This window comes from Pelodiscus sinensis, chromosome 2 (assembly GCF_049634645.1).
Source record: "Pelodiscus sinensis isolate JC-2024 chromosome 2, ASM4963464v1, whole genome shotgun sequence".
In the NCBI taxonomy this organism is placed as follows: domain Eukaryota; kingdom Metazoa; phylum Chordata; order Testudines; family Trionychidae; genus Pelodiscus; species Pelodiscus sinensis.
This window is the reverse complement of record NC_134712.1, coordinates 110493202-110515554: the sequence shown is the minus strand read 5'-3', so window position 1 is coordinate 110515554 and position 22353 is coordinate 110493202. Positions and strand designations below refer to the sequence as shown.

Here is a 22353-nt window from a genome sequence, read left to right as displayed (position 1 = left end):
AGGGTCACACTCAGAGGCTTGTTCTGTGAAAGGCGTCACCAGTACAATAGCTTGAGAACCACTGACTTACAAAATTAGTAAAAACATTAGTGGTTCTTTTTTGTCAAGTACTGTATCCAAGAGCCTTACCACACTTCTGTACAAAGGTTAAGCTAGAGAACACTGGGAACACCATGTTCCTTATTTCATTATCAGTGGACATCTTATTTTCTCTGTCAGGTTGCAGAAAAAGTGATGAAGGTGGAAAAAAAGTAGAACAGATCAAATGAACAGTAAAATAGGAAGATACTTTGTAATATAAAGGAGCTTGATACCAGTATTTGACTGCAGCTTACAAGATGCATTGCTTACCAGAATAAATTAGGGTACGTCTAGACTACAGGCTTTTGTCGACAGACGTTTTGTCGACAGATACTGTCGACAAAGCGCGTCTACACTACATCCAGTTCTGTCGACAAAGCAAGCTGCTTTGTCAACAAAACCCTGTAGTCTAGACACAACCCTAGATGCAAGAACACCTTCTGTTGACATAACTCTGTCGACAAAAGGCATTATGCCTCGTAAAATGAGGTTTACCAGCGTCGACAAAACTGCTGAGTTCTGTCGACGTTATGTCAACAGAACTCAGCAGTAGTGTAGACGCAGGTATAGTTTTGTCGACAAAAGTCCACTTTTGTCGACAAAACTCTGTAGTCTAGACACACCCTTAGAGTGGAATATTTTGCTAATGTTTTGAAAGATGCAGTGCACCCACAACTTCTTCAGGTGAGCTGCAACTGCTCATACTTGCTAGATTTCTCACAATACACAAGCTCAGTTTGTATTTTAATGAACAAATTATCTCAACATTTTTGTAGATATAGCACTACTTTGATATCATTAGTTTCATAGACAAAAGTGCAATCTGCAAAGTATCAATTGCCCCCAAACATCCCCTCTTGAGAAAAATAAGAAATGTACTATATCTATAGAGCAGCATGCAAATTTCTTCAGAATCAAAATCACTTTGATCTAGGTCTGAAAGCATAATAAGCAGGCTCTAAATAAAGTGATTATTGATGCTTTCAGAAAAGAGCTTCCAATTACAGAAGAACCAAATATCATTTAAACATGTAGATGGATTTTTAAGACGGCAGCATATTTTTGAGACCACGTAGGGCAATGTACTTTCTATAATACTATAATACAATCTGTTTAACCTGTAACCCCAGCCATAAAGTTTTTCCTAGGATTACTGTGCATTATCTTCTTTCCCAAAAGAGGACTGCACAATTAAATTCTGCAAAGAAACCTACCGTGCTTATGGATAAAAGCTAGGCCTTGTAATATTTGATACATAATGTTTCTGATGACTGACTCAGGGAACAACTTGTTTCTGCAAAGAAACACATTTACATAAAATGTTTAATTATTTCAAGCATCTTTATATTATTTCTTTTCTGTATCAAGATAACATGTTCAACATTTTACACAATATACTGTGAAGCAACCAAACCTTAAGGATGAAAGAACAAAAGCAAAAATTTTAAGGCTTAATATGGAGTTCCATATCCAAGTGAAACTTTCTCTGATCACAAAGGATATTTTGTTTGCATAAGGACTGAAAGTTCCAAGTCTGTATATGAATATGTTTTCTCTCTTCCTCTGTTATGTACATCCTCCCCACTTCACCCTCCCTTCCCGGCAAACTCAATAATATAGGCAGTTGGTGAAATATTAGTCTGGTTCTTCATACGTTAAAGGGATTAAGAAACTTGCTTTCACAAATTCTTGCAAGGCTTACTATACAAAGCATATAAATATCTCAGAATTCTCATTTGGTTGTGTTATTTCCGATATACTGGAAGCTGAACAATTCCTAATTCTATACTGAGATACAGGCATAACTTCTATTAACTTAAGTGGCATTTGCAAAGGTGACGTTAAGGACAGAATACAGAAACAAGCTTTTAGTTATTTGAATCTATTAAGTATGGAAAAGTCTTAAAACAGGAAATTTAATTTAATTGCTCAAGATATCAATAGAACTCATTAAAAAAAACTGCAAACACCATATTCTACTGTATATCCTATAAGTGAAACATACCTGTCCTTCATTAACTGATAGAGATTTTCCTTCATGTATTCAAACACAAAATAAAGGTGGTCATTTTCTCTGATGACTTCTTTCAATTTTATCACATTGGCATGATTCAATTTCTTAAGAGACTGCAATACAGAAACACGTGTACTCAAATTAGAACTGTGACTTTGGTTCTTCAAAAGAGGTAAAATAGAGCAATACCTAAATTTCTGTTAATTCTGCATTAAAAATAGTTACTGAATAAATGCAATGTATCTTGTCTTGTCTTCCAAAAAGATTATTGCACTCCTCCATGGCAATTTTACATTTATGAAAAAAACCTAGAAAACGTATCTAGCATAACCTGGACCCTTCGGGCAGGGGGCTGGCAATGGAGTGTGTGAGCAGGAGGCAGGGCAGGAGGCTAGAAGTGTTTATGATCTAGCACAGTGGTCCCCAACCTTTTGGGGCTGCGAGGAGCCCGGAGGCGGGGCTGCTCACACGCGGGGCACCCGGGGCAGGGCCACACATGCACCTGGGGCGGGACCGCACACGAGCCCGGGGGCGGGGCCACCCATACGCTGCATGCCTGGAGCTGACGCCACCCATGCGCCGCACTCCCGGGGCTGGCGCCACAACTGTGCTGCACACCCAGGAGTGGGGCCGCCCATAAGTCGCGCGCCCAGGGTCGGAACAGCCCATGTCCCATGCTCCCGGGGGCAAGGCCGTCACTGCATGCCTGGAGCCGGCACCTGTGCCACGCACCCAGGAGCTGGCAGCACCCATGCACCGTGCGCCCGGTGGCGGGACCGCCCATGTGCTGCGCGCCCAGGGCCAGAGCCACCCCTATGCCTCGCGCCTGGGTCAGCACCACCCATATGCCTCGCGCCGCTCACCCGGGGACAGGGCCACCCATGTGCTGCATGCCCGGGGCCGGCATATGGCACAGCCCTTGCGCCGCTCACCCGGGGACAGGGCCGCCCATGTGCTGCATGCCCGGGGCCGGCATAGACCTCGCGCCATGCACCCGGGGGTGAGGCTGCCTAACCGCCGCGCGCCTGGGGCCGGCACCAACCATATGCGGCGCCTCCGGGGCCAGCGCCGCTCATGCACCCAGGGGTTGGCACCGCACATGCGCTGCGTGCCATGGGGTGGGGCCAGCCCCAATCACTCGGCGGGTGCACAGAAATGGCCCGGCGGGCACCATGGCGCCCGCGGGCACCACATTGGGGACCACTGATCTAGCAGGAGGCTAAAAGTGTGGGGAGGGTGTGGAAGTGCAAGAGTGAGAGTTGCGGGGGGGAGGGGGGTGTTAGGTGAGCTCAGGGCAAGAGATCCCATCCAGAAGTGCTTTCTCTCCTCCTCATCCACGGGTGCCAGGGGCCTTTTCTCCCCACCCTGGGACTTTTTAAAATAATTTAAATAGGCTTTCCTATTTTCTTGGCACAACTAACCCCTGACGTTGCTTTCAATTAGGATAACAGAAAGCTGCATACCAAATGTGGTGGTACTACCTTTTACTGCTTAGGAGGAGTTCTTGAACAAATGGACTTGCAGACAAGCACACAGACAGATGCACAAATCTCTAATATATATACACACAAGTTGGACCTCCCTGGACTGGCACCCTCAGAACATGATCAGTCTCAGACAAGAGAGTTTGCTGGACTAAGAGAGGTAGCCAGCCTCTCCACTGGGCTCCACTCCCCAGTCACCTGGCACTGCTGCCCACTGCCCCCTTGCAGCCTTGCGGGCTCTGCAAATTCTGGTGTTCCCCTCCAAGAGCTCCAGTAGCTCTGATGGCGCTCACAGCCCTGCTGGCTGCGGGCACTGCGGCCCCCCCATCCCGCGAGCTCTGGTGGCCCTGCTAGCTGTGGGCTCTGTGGTCCCTCCCCATTGGCCTCCAATGGCTCTGCAAGTTTCCTCGGCCCTGCCGGCTGTGAGCTCTGGTGCCCAGTGGGCTCTTCTGCCCCCTTGTTCCTGCCTGTTGGCTCTGCTCCCAGCCACTGGCATATCATTGCTAGGGATCTCTAGTCCAGCAACATCCATGGTTCTGCCAGACCACAAATGTTACCAGTCCAGAGAATCCCAGACCACAGAGGTTCAACCTGTAAATAGAGAAACCTTCAGGGCCAAATTTTCAAAAAGAGTATTCCGTTTGTGCAAGTGAAATTATTTTCATCTATAAATCCAACATTTTTTCAGCCAGGCACTCAATTATCTATTTTTTGCCTTAAAAAAGGCAATGCCAATCAATAGAAAATGTATAGCAAATGGATACTTTATTCAAAATCATGACTGTAAACCAAATTCATTTGTATGCAAGATTAAAAAAATAGGAATTGGATGAAAACAGTAAATGGAAGAGCCTTCCATATATCATATAAATATCACAAAATGTAGAATTTTTCAGCTTCACCATTTCAGCTGCTGCATAGTGTTTAAAATATTATATAGCACTGTTGGATGTAAAAACCTGAGGAAAACAAAGTATCTGGTAAAGAAATTAAGCACTGCCATTACCTCCGTAATAATCTGGTTTGGACTAATCAAAGCATGAATTTAAACAAGATAAAGACTCGACATTCAGTTTACATTAAAAAACATTATTCTCTGAGTTTTACCTTGACTTCTCTCAAATTCATACATTCATCCCAAGAATAGAACTTTCTTTTCATCCTGAAATAAAATCCAGAAAGTACAGTGTATTCTAGACAAATAAAATATTCTTAGAACCAAGAAAGATCAGAAAAATGTCACTTTTCAGCAGAATAACAATCAAATTCTATTTTCAATAAATTTCAAACATAATTTAACAAATATTAATAAAATTGAATTGTGCTATTGTTATGTTTGCCACAATTTTGAAAATGCAAGGTATGATATTTAATTAGTACATAAGTTTTTAAAAGGTAACTATCCATAAAGGTAACTATCCATAAAGACCAAGGTATCCCCACAAGTTCTATAGATATTTGCAAGCATTTTACTCGATCTATGTAATTTGAAGTATGTTATTAATCCTGTGTAGTGCAGCATGACTTACTGCAAGGGTGGGCAAATATCAGCCCATGGGCCAAATCCGTTTCCCCAGGGTTAGCCTCTAGTGGGCTGTTGCCTATATATTTACCTGCTCCTCCATAGGTATAGCAGTCCCTGGCCAGTGGAGCTGCAGGAAATGGTGTCCTAGTCCGCACCCTTTCTGCAGCTCCCATTGGAAAGCTGCAATCACCCATACCTGCAGAGGCACAGGCAAATATAGCAGTGGCAGCTCGCCAGGAGCTAACCTTGGTGAACTGCCACCATTTTATTGCCCACCTCTGACCTACCGGATAAGACTTGGGCCTGGGAATTGGAAGTAGAGGAGGTCACTTAGACCATGTCTTCTCTATGAGAATTGTATCAATTCTCTATACAATTGATCTTCCAGAATTCAATTTAGCAGGTCTAGTAAAGATTCGCTAAATTGAACTCAGAGGGTGTCGGTACTCCTGCTTCCGCAAGAAGTAAGAAAAGCTGATAGGAAAATTTACTCTCATCGGTCTCCCACTGTGAGGGCAGTGGGGAAACTGGAATCAAAGGATGTAATCAAGTCAATGAATCTTCTCTTTGTTAAGCTAAACAGAATGATTCAAAAAGCTCAATCTCTATAAGGTATGTTTTTAATCCTTTAGTCATTTTCATGGCTCTTCTCTGAGCCCACTTCAATTTATCAACAACCTTCTTGAACTGCAAACACCAGAAATAGACACAGTGTTTCAGCAACAGGTGCACACATGCTAAATACAGGGGTGTAGTAAGATGAAGGTCTGAAACAAATGCCAACACATCACAGCCTGAGTATGAGCCCTGAGGCCTAAACAACAATGGTTAAGACTTTGCTAATATAAAGCAGAGTTAACCTGTGAGCAAGAGGCAGATCCTGCTCGCAGAAATTGGCAAGAACAGGGTTGATATTATAGAAACACTCAGACCTAAGGGGTATTAGGCACAGGCTGAAAGCACATTCCAGAGAGGTGGATCAGAACACCTCGTTAAGAAATGTCTTGGTACCAATCACACACACACACACACACACACACACACACACACACACACACACACACACACAACATACATACCAACCCAGGGTTCAGGATGAGTATGAATTGACAGCATGATGGATAGTAATGGAAACTTGGCCTTCTCTGAGGTAAGGGATGGTAACTAGCTTACAGAGGCTGGCAACCTGATATGTCAGGAGTGATATGTAATTTGTTTGTACCTGTGCATAAAAGTAGAACCCAAAGGGTGGTCATTGACTAACTGTCGGGGAACGCTACAATCCAGAGTGTTTAGTTGGGGATTAGTCCATTGTCATGGTGTACATTTATATAATGGCGCAGTAGCGAGTCTGCTCTCTGACAACTAATATTGTACCTCACTTGACAATAAACATATTCAGGTGCTTTCGATCCTTGTCTGATTTGTGGTCTCTGGGGCTCTCTTGGGAGTCTGTCATGATGACTAATTGTGCATGGTTAACATGTTAGACGGGGAACACACGCACGCATGCAGCCAAAAGTTTATCATCATTGATGGAGTAGAGGACTTGTCAGGAAACCATCGAGGTGACCTCACCTAACTAATGAGGTAAAATAATCTTCCTACTCCTACTTGAGATTCTCCTATTTATGCATCCAAGGAATCTCATTAGTTCTTTTGGACAGCAGCACGCTGGGAGCTCATATTCAGATGATTATCCATCTCACTCCACAAAATCTTTTTCACAGACACTGCTTTTCAGGAGAGAATTCCTCATCCTATCAGTAAAGTGTACCTTCTTTGTTCCTAGATATATACCTTTACATTTAACCATAATAAAATGCATATTGTTTGCTTGCACCCAGTTACGATGCACTTGAAAAACAAAGCCAAATTCCAAAAGAGGGAGCAAAGAGAGTTGTAACTCTACTACACTATGAGGACTGTATTAAAGCAGATTGGGAACATGCTTCTTCTTTTAGGAACAGAAGAGACCACAACATGCTTCTTCCTTTAGGAACAGAATTGCTTTGGCGTTGCTCTTTAAACTGTCAGAAGATCCAAGAAAACCTTAAAGTTATATTTATTATTTAAATTCCCTGACAACAAGCAGCTATGCTAAAGTGGATTGTGTAGCAAAGCAAACAGGCAGAACTATATTGCTTACAGTAATCTACTATAGCATCTAATAAGACATGATGTTCTACCATTTCTAATGTACAAGTAGTGGAAACAAAATTAAATATAATGTAATCAAACCTCATTCTTGCACAACAAATTTAAATCATTAGGAACAAAAGAGACTTCTTGTTCCATGATGGGCCAGATTAAGATAATTTATTTTTATATGTATATGGACAAAATAATATCCATTAGGACACTAGTGTTGGAACCTGCTCTGGGATATTTCTCTGCAGCTGAAAGCCACAGAGGAACCATGCTAGGGCAGAGCCTACTGTTAATGGGAATAGTAACGGTTTTCTTATTCTCTGGACCGACTGCCCAACATCTTGTACAGATTGCTTGTCACAAGTTAGAAATTGAACTCTACTGCTCTGATAAAAATTAATTTCCCCCGAACGCTCTATATGGAATTATAATACAAGCCCAAATAAGGTTGCTTTTGTAGACCTATATTATGCCTTTCTACACAAACAAAACTGAGAGGGTCTGAACTAGGGATGTAATAGTATAGTTGATTAACTGATAAGCAAAAGCTTATAAGTTAATGCTAAAAACTTCATGCATTCCCCCCCCCCATCCCTTGCCAGTAAATTTTTTAGCGGGCTGACCAGCAGCCCAGCTCAGTCCCAGCTTGCACTGGGTCCTGGACCTACCCCCAATGCGACTCTGCATTTAAAGTGTATTAGGAAGCAGGCAGGCAGCCAGCCTGGCTCAGTTCCAGCTCGTGCCAGGTCTGGGAGTGCAGACCTCCCGCTCCTGGACAGGGGCTGCCCGTGGACTATAGAATAGTTGAGTAACCAATAAGAATCCATGAGGTTAATTGACTATTCAATTACTGATATTTAACATCCCTAGTCTGAACCTCATCATAAGAATTTAAGGATTTAGGAGTGATCACAAGCTAATAATTTTAAGAAGAGATTTAAAACCAAACTGTCACCTTACTCTCTCACTTAACTAGGCATTTATACATTGCTTATTAGCAGGGCTCGCCGAGCCGCAGCAAGCACAGCTCGCCAGCCATGCTGCCCAGCGTCTGCACATGTGCAAATCATTCTGCGCATGCGCATATAGCCCAAACTCGGCTCTTCCGGGTTGTAATCTACTCACCACGGACGAGTAGATTACATAGATTGTCGAGCCCTGCTTATTAGAGTAACTTACTTATAAATGCTAAAGCATGTGTATAAGGATCTTTGTTTCTTTCTCTCCATCTGCCACTTAAGAGGTAGTAATCCAATTTTATGTTAGTAAACACACTTATTGTTGGATGACCACACGTAAGAAGAAAAATTTCCATTTCAATGTGGAGGCTTGTGGCTATTTCAATCTCTTCTGCCCCCAAATTCCACAGTACAGGTCTGCTATCAAGAAAGTTCTTTCATCCATACTCATAAGTCCCACTCTTGAAACGAACAGTTCAGTTCTTCCCAGAGGAACATAGTGTTGGGATTAATCTGAGTGCTGCTATGTGCTGATATGGACAGTGTAATCCAACCTCCATTTTGAATCCTCAATTCTATTTTACCACCTATGAACTGTTGGGACTGCTGAGGCAGAGGAACTGTATGGACTGGATTTTCCTGCCAGAAGAACTGTTGCACTCAGCACTAAAGGTTGAACACGTCACTTATCATCATTTGCTCTCAGCACTAAACACTTGCACTCAGCACTAACTGTTTACACACTGCACCATCTAGTGTGCACACAGCACAAACCCCCTTTTCCCGCCAAGGGCCTTTGAAAAGGAGCTCTCACCCCAAGGCTCGGGCTTCTTCTTCCTCGGTTGCTGCTTCGTCGGACTCAAGGGTGGTGAGACGCTTAGGCCTCTGTAGCATCTTTCAGCGTAGTCTGTAGCGAAGACTCAGTCACTGCGTGTGGGAGTGTCAGCTAGAGATCGAGGGTCCTCACCATCCCAGCTGAATAACACCTGAACTGTCCAGGTTCCCGAGTTGTGATGAAGGCCCCAGCATCGGTGTAGCTAAAGACACAAGCTGCTAATTGCGGAAATTTTGGACTGCCGTGGCGAAGGCCCAGGCCTCTCCGGAATTGCTCTGTCCTAGTATCATCTAAAAATCCTCGAGGGATCACTTGGTGTTCCTCCCCAACGGCTATAAGTAGCCCTAGGTTTGAAGGTCCCAAGCAACCTAACTGAATCCTGTCTGGTTCCTCCACTGTACCATCTACTAATTGTAAAGTTGCTTACCTTCTGGGGTTTTCTTTTCTATCTTCTATTTCTTTTTGGGTGTGGATTGGTTTGCTGACACAAAGTGTCAGGGATTGCTGTCTATATTGTTAATTGCTGTGTTTTATTCAAATTGACAATATAGTTGAGTTTAAATTTATTCTAGACTCTGGCTGTGTCATTCTTACCGGTGATTAGATACGGGAGTGCCAGGTCGAACCTCACTTCTGTGCAGAGACACTTAAAATCCTAGTCGGTCCATAGTAACCATTTGCTTACCTGAGTCTCTGGGGTAAGAATAGCCAAGGCTCGACAATTTAGGTAATCTATTCGCCACAGGCGAATAGATTATAGCCTGGCACGGCGCCGCAACGCGATCAGTGCATGTGCAGCGTGGTCTGCACATACGCAGCGTGCTGAACCGCGCGGCTGGCAAGCGGGGCTCACCGTGGCGTGGCGAGCCCTGACAATAGCCATCATGAAAAATTTATAAAACAACAAATAGTAACACCTTAAAGACTAACAAAACATGTAGATGGTATCATGAGCTTTCATGGGTACGACCCACTTCTTCAGATGACTGGAGTATAAAAAGTCCAGATCCAAGAATAAATAAGGGAAGGAAAGAAAAAAAGAAAGGGAAGACAGTGAATAGATTGTTCAAGTTACAAGACGCTGATAAGAACAATTAGCACTTCCATTGGCTGGGTAAGTCATTAAGATGCGGAAGGTAGTGTGCGAGCCAGCCAATATCTCTGTTCATTCCATTCTGATAAGCATCAAACTTGTAAATGAAAGTTAAGTTCCAACCATTCCCTGTGTATTTGGCTTCTGGAATTGGCCTGAAACACCACAGTGACTTGGAGATCCATTAATGCAGTGGTCCCCAACCTTTACGGGCTCCCGGGCGCCCGGGGGCGGGGCCACACTCGCGCCGGGCGCCCAGGGGCGGGGCCGCCCGAGCCCCTTGTGCCGTGGGCCCGGAGCTGGCGCTGCCGCCCGAGCTGCGTGCCTGGGGCCGGCACCGGCGCCGCGCGCCCGCATGTGCCCCGGGGCTGGGGCCGCCCGACCGCCGCGCACCAGGCGCCGGTGTCGCGTGCCTGGGGCCAGCGCCTCCAGTGCGCCGGGGGTGGGGCCAGCCCGGGTTGTCGGCGGGCGCCTACAAATGCCCCGGCGGGCGCCATGGCGCCCGCGGGCACCGCGTTGGGGACCACTGCATTAATGAGTGCCTGGGCAGGTTAAAGTTTTCTCCAACAAGTTTCTGTGTGTTGCCTTTTCGGATATCTGATTTGTGTCCATTAATTCTTTCCCATAGAGACTGTCCAGTTTGACCAATGTGTGGCAGTGACACACATCTACAAAAGCGATTTCATCACTGGACCCAACAACATCAGCTACTCATCAGTGCTCATTTAACTGCACATCCACTAATGTGATCTATGCCATCAAATGCCAGGAATGCCCCACTGCCATATATTGTACCCACAAAAGCTCATGATACCATCTACATGTTTTGTTAGTCTTTAAGGTGCTACTGACTATTCATTGTTCTTTAAGTTTATATAATTACAGACTAACTCGGCTACCTGTCTATAGCCATAATGGAAATTCAATATGTACACATGAGACGAATTTGGCGGGCACTTTAGATGTACCCAGAGAGAGTTTACACTGCATCCCTAGTTCGGACTAGGGATGCAAATGGAGATGACCGAAGTAATTAACGAAGCGGGGATTTAAATATCCCGCGCTTCATTAACATGATCTCGCCGGCGCGCTAGTTCGAATCACAGCTGACTCAAACCAGGAAGTGCGCGCCGGGACGCGTTAAGGGCTTTAGTCCGAACTAACGCGTCCCGGCACGCACTTCCTGGTTCGAGTCAGCTGTGATTCGAACTAGCGCGCCGGCGAGATCATGTTAATGAAGCACGGGATATTTAAATCCCCGCTTCGTTAACTACTTCGGTCGTCTCCATTTGCATCCCTAGTCCGAACTAGGGATGCAGTGTAGCCCTACCCTCATGGAGAAAAGCATATTGTAATCACCTTTTAATTTTTGACGTATACTACATGCAAGAATTTGGTTACTATGATATTCAAGGCTTTATGATATATTTGGTACAGTTATAATCACTGGTCCAGCATCTTTTCCTAAATTATTAACTGTAGGCCAAATTCTGCCGTTTTACTTTTATTGGTTGAAAGATTACACTTATATTATTTTTTCTAATGGTACTTGAATAGAAAACACACAGATGATCAATTTAAAAAATATCACATTCTGGTTTTTTTCAGAGACCATATCCTTAGCTGGTGTAACTGAATTTACTTCCATGGAACCACAGTATTTTACACTACCTGAGAATGCGGCCTAAGGTCATCAAATCAGACATCTAAAAAAACCCACATAATCTTTGTTTCTTAAGATATTGGCTTACTTGAAAAATTGTCTTAATTATTTTCTTGCACATAAATAGCAGAGTATAAAAGAATAATAATCTTAACTATTTAAGAATACACTTACATACCTTTTGATAGCCACAAGTTCGCCTGACTCATTGCTCTTTCCCATGAGTACACTGCCATAGGTGCCATCCCCGAGTTGTTTCATGGTTGTATAACGGTTCATTTTATAAGATTAGGATTGCTGAAAGCCTTGAAAACTTTATTAGAGAACTTCTACACTCAATTTTAAGGCAATTTTTTGTTTTTCCAGAAGATTGTTATATCAGTAGGTTGTCTGCCATAATTTATTAAGACATTTGGTCTTCTTCCCAGAATTAGAGCCACTTTGAGATCCAAAAATAAAGTAACAAGGAAGAGAATAATGCAGCCATTCTTATATATAACCTTTAAAAAAAACAGATAAAAAAGGTGAATTTTAACAACGTATTCTAGGAAAATACAATATTCATATTTAACATTAATAAAGGCTCTTATTTTAATGTTTTCTCTGTATAATGGAACATGTCAGAATGGTCAGTTTTGTGCTGTATGGAATAAAGACACAGATCTTAATTGAATAATATTCTACAAACATCAGGCAACTTCCTACATCCATGTAGCTTTTCCTATAAAATTTAAGAATTCTCCCCAGGAGCTAAAATCCAGCATGAACATGGCCTCCCCGTGTTTGTTCTGCTGTTCAGAAGACATTTCCAACCCTGCAGCTGGTTAGCACAAAATTCTGTCTGAGGATGTGCTTACTTGAAACACAACTTTCGTATAAAAGCAGCAACATGTACCACCATTCAGTGGTACCTCAATCATCAGCAAGGAATCGTGCACTGGTGGTCACCATGCTAGCAGCACATGACCTATTCAGCAGTCTATTTTCATTCCCTGTGCACTGCCCCTCAACCAACTTGGCCCCAAAGAGTATAAAGTATTCATTTTGAAATGCAGCAACCTCTGTGATTAAATAAGACAAACACTTAATAGTGCATAGCAACCCTACCCAGAAGATTTAGGGAAAAAAATAAGTTATCGTGGTAATTTTAAGTAGGCAAAAAACTTAAAGATTTCAAATCTTCAACCTGTTACATTATACTTCCAACTGAGATACGTAACTTTAGGCCCAAATTCTGCAACCCTTGCACTTACTCTTAGATTAACTATCATAAATAAGCCCATTAACTTCAATGGGATTACTCATGGTAGAAATATCTTTTTGCTTAGTTTTAGTTATGCTTTAAAAATAGCTATTTTCAAAAAAGAAAAAAAACAAATTGCAAAGATTTATTTCAGAAAGCTCATTGAAGGCATGGTTATTTACACTTAGCATGTAAAACATCAGAAACTATATAACATATATATTAATCTACAGATATATTTTAGAGATTTGTGCATCTATCTGCCTGTGTGTCCATTTCTTCAAGAATTCCTCTTAACCAGCAAGAGCTAGGACTACCTAATTTGGTATCTAGCTTCTTCTTACCCTAACTTCAAGCAAGATCAGGGTTTGGTTGTGCCAGAAAAACAGGATATGCCTGGAATTAGATTGTTCTACATAACATGGAATGGGAGGGGGATGATTGGAGGGACAGCTATACTGCAGAGTAACCACAGGAGGATGGACTCAAGGAAGACAGTGGCTAGGTGGGGCCAAGGTTTGCCATCTTGCCAGCCATCAGTCCCCATTCCCCAAACTCCTCCAACTTGGTCCTCAGCCGCAGCATCGGACTGGAAAGGGGGGAAGCCATGCAGGTCCCATTGCTATGCCCTCCACCCCAGAAGCACTGCCAACGCTGGGCAGTGCAGCCCCAGTTCCCCTCCCGCCCAGTCAGGCCCAGGGAGCCTCACCAGGGCCAGTCTGCATGACCCTTCCCTTCTTCCCCCAGATTGGTGTGGGGACCGCTAGCCTGTATGCCCCCCAGGTTCCTCCTGGACTGGGATCAGAGAGTGCTGGTGGGGTCAGCCTGTGTGACCTTCTCCCACCCACCATGGACCAAGACTGAGCAGCACCAGTGGGGCTGACTTGAGTAGCTCCCCCCACCCTGGGCTAGCCCCCGGGAAGAGGCCAGCAAGCAGGGCGTGCAGCCTCTCCCTCACCTTGGGGACAAGCCAGTGGGTGGAGTGCATGGCCTTCCTCCATCCCTGGCTGGCCTCCAGAAGAAGTCAGTAGGAAGGGTGAGCGATCCCCACTGGCCCAGGCTGCCCTTCCCCATCTCTGAATGCACCCATCCTTTCTCCTGAGCTCCCCCTCCTCCCAACCCCCTACTCTGACTCCTGCATCCCCCATCACCTGCCCTGAGCCTCTCCTCTCCTCTCAAACCTGATTCCAACACATACTTCCATCCTCAGCCATCTGTCCTGAACTGTGGTGGAGCAGGGGAGGAGAAGTGGGGGGGGGGGAAGGGTAGTTGCCCCCAGGCGCCATGCTAGGGGGAGGTGCCAATTTAGCTGCCAAAAGTATGTTGATAGCCGGACAGTGGCAGGAAGGATGGTGCCAGGACCCTGAGGGCACCAGCCAGACAGCAGAGGGAAGGACAGTGCTAGGACCCCACGGGTGTCAGACGCTTCTGCACTTGCAGGAAATAGAAACTGAGTGCAAAGCACCCAGTGGGGGTGATGCATAGGGTGGGGGATCAGGCTGAGCATGAGCAGAATGCAGCTGGCGCACAAGCTCCCTCTGCGACTACAACCCCCACAATCCTCTTTACCGCCAGCTGGTCCAAGGCACCACCCATTGGGCCTCACCTGTAGCTCACCCGCCGAGAAACTGCAGCTACTGATTGGCCAGAGGGCACATCAGTCTGGCTGGAAGTGGAATGGCCCCATGCGCTGGAGGGAGCCCCACATGGCGGCGGGACAGGCAAGGAGGGGGTCCAGCTGAGGGTGGTTCTTTTTTTTTTTTTTACTTACGTTTTTATTTTTGCTGACTTAGAAATAAATAACTTATACATCGTAACAAATGATTGGGGGGGGGGGCGCACAAATTTTGCCTTTGCCCTCAGGCGCATAATACCCTCGTTATTTCACTGTTCAGAAAGGAGATTCAAACCTGGTATTCCTACTTACCAGGTGAGTACCCTATCCACCTGATTAAAGAGGGGCGCAATCAGCACAGGGATGATACTTAAAATCCCCTCATGAATCCATCCTGAAAAACACCACTTTGGTTCAAGATTTTCACTTCCCCCCACTTTTGTTTCAATCAACACAATTTGCTGTAATTTACATGAATCCATGAAATGTTATAGTTGCCCTGAATCTGCATGATTAGCTAAAAAAGGTTTAAATGATAAATTTCATTCAGGTGTTTATGGTCACATATTTTTATTAAGTTTCTCTCCAAAGAAAAAGACACCCCCTGTAGCTGAGACAAAGATGGGAAATTAAAGCCTTAATTTCAATTTCAATGAGGCTCTGTGCAAGCACCAAGGCCTGTTTCCTAACCCAAAGAGGTTTTCTGTTTTTGCTGAATTGTCAGATAAGGCCCATATCCTGCAAACACATACACATCAGGATACTAGGACTCTTTCAAGAAAATTATTACTAACATACATTTGCAGGACTGGGCTTTATCTGATAAGGTAGGGACAAAACACTGTCAAATGCCAAAAGTAAACACACTCCAACATACATATTTCTTTCTAATATCTATCTGTAATGGTAATCTTAGCAAGGTAAGAAGCAATTCAAATACAAATGTTTTGGTTTTAATTTATAGTTGACTGTCCTATTTACCATGAGGTACTCCTGCTGGCACACATTCAATCTGCCCATACTGTCAGATACAAAAGGCTGAAATCAAATGATGCCAATCATCTCATCTCTTTCATATTTAGATGTAATAATGCCACTTCAGCATTACTGTGCTATGGAGCGTAAACTGCATTTTAAAATGTGAACAAAACTTTGTAATTTTGAAGTCTGCCTTATAGACAGCAAACTCATCCAACACAGGTTTTTTCTAGGATTTGATGCTCCAAGAGGCTGAGCACCCTTACCTCTAAACTGACTTTAGAATAAGGTTGAGTGAGGGTGTTCAGCACTTCAAAATATCAAGTCCCAACTGCATGCAAAACAGTTGCTTTTAGTGCATGCACACAATTTATTTACAGGTGAAATAAAAATGCTACATTGAAAAGGCAAGCTATCCAATCTTACAAATATTTCTGAACGTTTGTTTGGCCTGAAAGATCTCTGAAATGGTAAGAGCTAGAAACATCAAATTTTTCATGGATACTACTGATTTCCCAACTTAAATAACTGAATTGGTTATATCTCAAAATCGTATCCCCTGGTTGCCCCAGAGCCCCAATTGGGCCTACTGATAATTCCGAAAGATTTCCGAAAGAGTAAGAGCAAGCAACACCAAATTTTGCACGGATACTACTGATTTCCTAACTTAAATCACTGGATTGCTTATATCTCTAAATCGGTTCCCCCAGAGCCTCAATTGGGCCCACTGATAATTATCTTTTAGTAGTGCCTATCATAAGCATTTGCTGAACTCTTCTGTTAAGCATATCACAAACTGCAACTATGAAATCTTAGAGGATAAAGCATGTGAGCACCTGCAGCACCATTAAGGGAAAGCCCATGGGGGAGAGGCTGCAGTGGGAAAGCGAATCAGCAACCTCCCCTATACTAGGGCACCAGCAGGTCTCCAGGACAGACGCAAATGTGGCTGATGCTGGCTGGAGTCTAGCCTTGCTAACCGTGGCTGGGAGAAGCCTCCAACTATCACAGCCTCTCAACATCTTCACGCAGCCGGACTTCAACTGAATCCCTTCTGGAAATTAAAGTTGCTTCCCTCCCCCCACACCCAAATGAGCCATCCCACCACTTGCCCTCCTTTGAGCTGCATGTGTTCTCCTGGCAGGGCTGTGTACATTATCAGCAAGTGCCATAGGCATTATGCACTTTGCAGGATTCAGCTCACAGTACAAAGAAGAGGTGGGTAGGAGGACAAGGTTTTGAGCACCGTGGAACCTGAGGAGGACACAGTTCACTCACAACAGCCTGTTCTCATTAGAACAGGTATGTTCAGGTGGTGTGTGTTCTGATCATCTAGATATCACTCATTGCACCTGGTCTGAAGGTGTTTCACTTTGTCTGATCAATGCAACTGGTCCAGCTGCCACTAGGAAATCCATTCAGGTTGTCCCATGGAGCATGCACTGAAGGCGCTCGGAGAGTGGCTATTTGGGGAGCAGTAATTTGCTGCTGCTGTAGAGCACAGGAGACATCCCCTCCATTTCTCAGGGCTTCTGGCAAGGAAGCTGAAGCATTAGTTTGCATAGAGTCTTTAAGGGAAGATGGGCCTTCCTGATTTGTGGGGATTGAGAAAAGAGACCCTATGGGATTTGTCGTTTTGTAAGCACACTAGCTATGTTAATTTCTTAAAGTAATATATCAATAAAAGTATTGCCAATACAATATGCTATGTTAATGTAATTGACGTAGTTCATTTATCACAGCTTTTACTATATTTTCCCCGGGGTGATGCCAGGTGGTTTTATATAATACTAGCAAAAATACAACGTTCCAGTATAGACATTTGTACACAACAATATATATTTCACATAAAATATACCCAACTGATGTTCTCATTATTGGGCTTTCCTTTCTGTAAAGGAAAAACAGATATCCTAGTGATCCCTATTTATAACTTAAATTGATCTCCAACATTTTAAATGATTGTTACTAAGTCAAATGCACACTAAACAAAAAATAAATGCTACACATGCTAAACTAGCAGAACTAATTCTTTCCCCTGCGCAAATATCTGTCTTTGCAAGTTTAGAGCCCCAATCCTGTCTTGCCTCTGGAATCAAAACAAGTGATTGGGTAGTATAAGAAAAGTAGGGTCAGGCCCCTGGTAGCAGCAGGAGTATCTATCCTGAACCCTTTGAAGTTAATGCAAGTTTTGTTGTTAGTTAAGCAGGATCAGGCTCATTCATTGTTTTGCACAACCTCATGTCCTGAATCCTATACAGCTCTGTGAAATAAATATGCCACTACATTGTGGAGCATCACCTTTAGTACCTACCTGAAAGAAGAAAGCCTATTGTAAACAGCAGATTGTTTCTTATTCAGAGTGACACACTGTCTATAATCTCTTCATATAGGATTAAGGAAGGATTAAAACAGAGGACAAATAGAGGACAAACGGCAATATCTTAGAAGACACAAATAGTCTGCCTACACTTGCAGAATTCTTCATAAGCACATTTTCAAATTTGTAACAATTTTGTTTTATTAATTATTATTTGATTTAAGCAATAGTAACAGCCAATAATGCCATCTTGGATTTTAAAATGTTTATTATTTGAGAAAATTAAATGGGAAACAACAAATAACTAAAGTCCCTGAAGTACACTTATAGTGCATTTCCAAGGAACAGATTCAATAGCTGCCTGCAAGAAAAGACAAGCTATTCAAGCCATAAAATATAGTAAATTACAAGCAGATTAGAAAATACTATCCAGTAAGGAGCCTAAAGCAGATAAATAAAACAGAGCCCAAATTCTGCCAATCCTATTTACACTGATCATTAAAATCAATGGTACTAATCAAGATGAGTAAAACTGGCAGAATTAGACCCCAAATTATCCTGTTCTATAAAAAATGCTTTATTAAGAAAGCGGTAGCAATATTTAAAAAAACAAAAATAAAACAAATTTTAAGAAAGCCTGTGTCACGGAAAGACATCTGTGTATTTAGTATACATTTTAATTACAACGGATACTAACCAAGTTCTAAGATGTGTATCCACATTTCCTTTGACAGACTGTAAACCCCTTACTCACATTGTTGAATCTCATAAGGGACCAGCATGTAAAGCTCAATTCTGGCAGCCGTACTCTTCTATTGGAGTACAGGAACTGATGAGAGTAACTCCATACGAACATTAGTAAAGAATTCACATTCCGGACCATAGTATAAGAATATTTGTTCTTATACATATAATAATGAGATTAATTAACTTGTTTTTAAAAAGATTTGGTACACAGTTTCATTTTTATATTCATGTCTGCCAGCAGAATACATATTTCCCCCTTTAGAATTAAGCCGCATGCTCATCTTGAAATCGAGGCCACAACTCTCACTTATTCAAGATGTGAAACTCAAGATTTCCTTAGAAGTTTTATCTTAGTTCTCACAGATAAAAATCAGACTCACCTCATTAATACTGATCATTTCAACATTATCAGGGCTCGGGCCTACTCTCATGGAAGCAGAACTGGGCTCCTGGTATGTTGTATCTTTATCTGAACAGAATTAGAACTTGGCCCCAATTCTCTTTTCACATACTCTAAAAGCAGGATCAACTCCACTGGCATAAAGTACAGTAAGGAAGTGAAGAATCAGGCCCTTTGATAAACAATACAAGGATGACAAGGAGTCTGGTGAAACTTTAAAGACGCACAAATGTATTAGGGTATTAGAGCATAAGCTTTCATGAGCTACACACAGCTGAGAAAGTGAGTTGTAGCTCACAAAAGCTTTGAGCGAATACCTTAATAAATGTATTAGTCTTTAAAGTGTCCCAGACTCCTTATTTCTGCTGAAACAGACTACCTCTCTGAAACCTAATACAAGTATGGGTTGCAGAAGCTATCATCATTCTATTTAGAGTTTACAGTCATTACTCAAACAAAATTCCCACTGACTTTTACAGCCGGCAATGGAAGGGGCATTGTCTGAGAGGAAGGACTGCAGTCTGAGGGATGTGTGGGGGGGGGGGGGGGGAGGGAAAGGGGGAGGTATTCTTGCTTTGACTTTTCAGAGCTTTAAGAAGAGTTGACTGACACTGAGAGGCTGTGGCGGCTTTATTAGTTGAGTGGCGGACAAAACAGTCATAGAACATGCAAGGCGCATCACATTCACATGCAAGCAGTAGACTTCCTTTTAGGACTAACTTTAGGGAAATTGTTTACACCGTCTCCCTAACCGGGGATGCTCTGCCTGCGCGATTCAAACGAGGCATTTCATGCCCGGCTCGGACATGTGGAGGGGCTTGCCCGGAGTCAAACAGCCACGGCGGGAGTCTGGCGAGTCCAGGCTGTGTGAGGTTAGCAAGCGAGCAAACGGCAGCACCGCTCTTTTTAAAGCGGGCAAGTCAGGCTGCACCACGGGGTCGGGGCACAGTCAGACAGACACATGCACTCTGGGGGGCGGGAAATAATTTCTCCTCCGATTCGCCCCACAACCCACCTCCCCCGGGACAAAACACAACACAACCAGCTGGAGGTGACAAGCCGGTCCCTGCTACCCCTAGCCAGCCAGTCCCTGCCCCCAGCGCCCTCCTGCCCCCGCTCTGCCCCCCAGCGCCCTCCTGCCCCCCGCTCTGCCCCCCAGCGCCCTCTTGTCCCCCCAGCCCCCGCCCCAGCCCCCCGCATGCTCCCAAGCCCCATGTCCCCCCGCCCCCACTCACTGCTGCGCTCCTGGCCGCTGGTGTCGGAGCCGCCCCCTTCGGGCCCCTGCGGCGCGCGGCGCATCCCGACCTCGAACGGCCAAGCGGCGCCTCTGCCCCGAGCGCCTCCTGCGCGGGCGAGGTGGGACTCGGCGTCTCCTAGGCGACGCCGGGGGACGCGTGGGGCGGGGCAAGGAGAAGAGAACCCGCCACCGCTTCCGGCCGGAGGGCTGACCACGTGACGCGGCAGGGCGTAGTAGTCAGGCTGCAGCACCTGGCGAGTGTGCGCGTGCGGTCATCCTGCAGGTCTGCGCCCCCAGCTGGACACCTGCTCTTTGCAAGGGCCGCCCTGCAGGGGGCGTTTTGCTACTTTGCAGCCTGGGAGGTTGCTGCCGTTTCTCTGCCTAGTTTTTTCTATGGTGAGAGGCGGTGGGCTGCGGTAGCCAGCTAGGAGCTCAGTGGTGGGGGAAGAAAGCCCATCTCTGGGACCGGTTTCCTTTACCACATGGGGGGGGGGGAGGCTGTGAGACTAAGAGCCAAGCCTGTAGTTCCGCTACGAGATTTTTTTTTTGTTTCAGAATAAGGAACTCAAGTCCATAGACTGCAGGGCAGAAACCTCAAACCCACTTCTGACTCTTGCTGCACCTTAATCTTGCAGGCTGCAACTCAGAAGAGCTCTCACTCCACTCCCAGAAAGCACTGGATAAGCACTTAAGGGATCTTAAGCAGTAAAGGTGATTTCCTGCATTGGGGTGTCTTTCAAGAGAAATGTTCCTCCAGCACCAACACCTGTTTAGGAGACTTTCATATCTGGGGCTGGCTCCTACTGGGAGAGTTCAAATGGGGAACTTTAAGGGTTTGATGATTAGGGAAGGCACTAATCACAAACAAGTCTCACTGCTGTCAATAAGAGTGACAGATGCTCAGCATCAGGCCATTACCTTGTTAGTTTTCCTTACACAAGGCTTGCTCCTACTCCCATTAATTTGCACAGCGCTGTAACTGTTTCTATGTAGGTAGTACTGCAGATTCAGAATTCTAGCAGGCTGCTAGTGAAGCTGCAATTTTTGAGAGATTGATACAGTAGTATGTTACAAAAACCAAAAATGCATACAGAATCTACTTTTACTTATTGTATTGAGAGCAGTCATAGCTAGGAGCCTGACTGGATGAGGTATTGTGAGAGACTGCATACATGAAAAATGATTTACTATAACTGTTGTTTCTATCTAAATTATATTAAAGTGCACAGTTGCTCTTTGTGTCTAGAAAAACAGTAGAAATCAGCAGGAAGTGAACTTGCTTGCTGCTTTACAGGATTAGGTCGAGAAAGTCAGATCCTGCTTGTTTTGGTGACACAAGAAGTGCTGTTAACTTAAATGGGACCACCACCATAATCTAGTTGAGCAATACATATTCATCACTAAATTTGTAACATGAGACAGTACAAATTGCTAACACTTCTGATAAGTAGAAGGTGAAATAAGCACTAGCTAGAATTTTCACTTTCTCACTCTCTGTTTTAGGCAAATAAGATTTTAACTATAGGCAGTCCCCGGGTTACGTACAAGATAGGGACTGTAGGTTTGTTCTTAAGTAAGTCGGAACTGGCGTCCAGATTCAGCCGCTGTTGAAACTGACCAGCGGGTGACTACAGGAAGCCCGAGGCAGAGCTGCTCTGCCCCGGGCTTCCTGGAATCAGCCGCTGATCAGTTTCAACAGCGGCTGAATCTGGACGCCTGGGACAGAGCAGCTGGGGCGTTGCCTGGTAGGTCCCCCCAGCGCCGCACCTCGGCGCTGCGGGGACCAACCCAGCAGCACCCCAGGTGTTCCCAAGTCAGCTGCTGCTGAAACTGATCAGCAGCTGATTCCAGGAAGCCCGAGGCAGAGCAGCTGGGGTGCTGCCGGGTTGGTCCAGTAGCGCCGAGGAGCGGCGCTGCAGGACCAACCCGGCAGCACCCCAGCTGCTCTGCCCCAGGCGTTGGTGTGAAAAGCCTGGTCTGCTAGGGGGGGGGCGCACTAGCTGCGCCT

General features: G+C 44.6%; 1 protein-coding gene across 5 annotated transcripts in view; it reads right to left on the bottom strand.

Moving 5' to 3' along the window:
• MAK (male germ cell associated kinase) overlaps positions 1-20550 on the bottom strand; it is a 57311-nt gene extending 36761 nt beyond the window's left edge. For 2 of the 5 annotated variants that reach the window (XM_075921268.1, XM_075921267.1), the window contains exons 1-5: positions 20344-20550; positions 11984-12305; positions 4687-4741; positions 2087-2208; positions 1296-1375 (exon numbers count right to left, since the gene is read on the bottom strand). In XM_075921268.1, the coding sequence (XP_075777383.1) occupies positions 1296-1375; positions 2087-2208; positions 4687-4741; positions 11984-12084 (358 nt within the window). In that variant the 5' untranslated portion in view covers positions 12085-12305; positions 20344-20550. Of the gene's footprint in view, positions 1-1295; positions 1376-2086; positions 2209-4686; positions 4742-9028; positions 9252-11983; positions 12306-20343 lie in introns of all 5 variants that reach the window. The other 3 variants (XM_075921265.1, XM_075921266.1, XM_075921264.1) reach the window with 3 other exon arrangements.
• Between the last annotated feature and the right edge of the window lie 1803 nt (positions 20551-22353).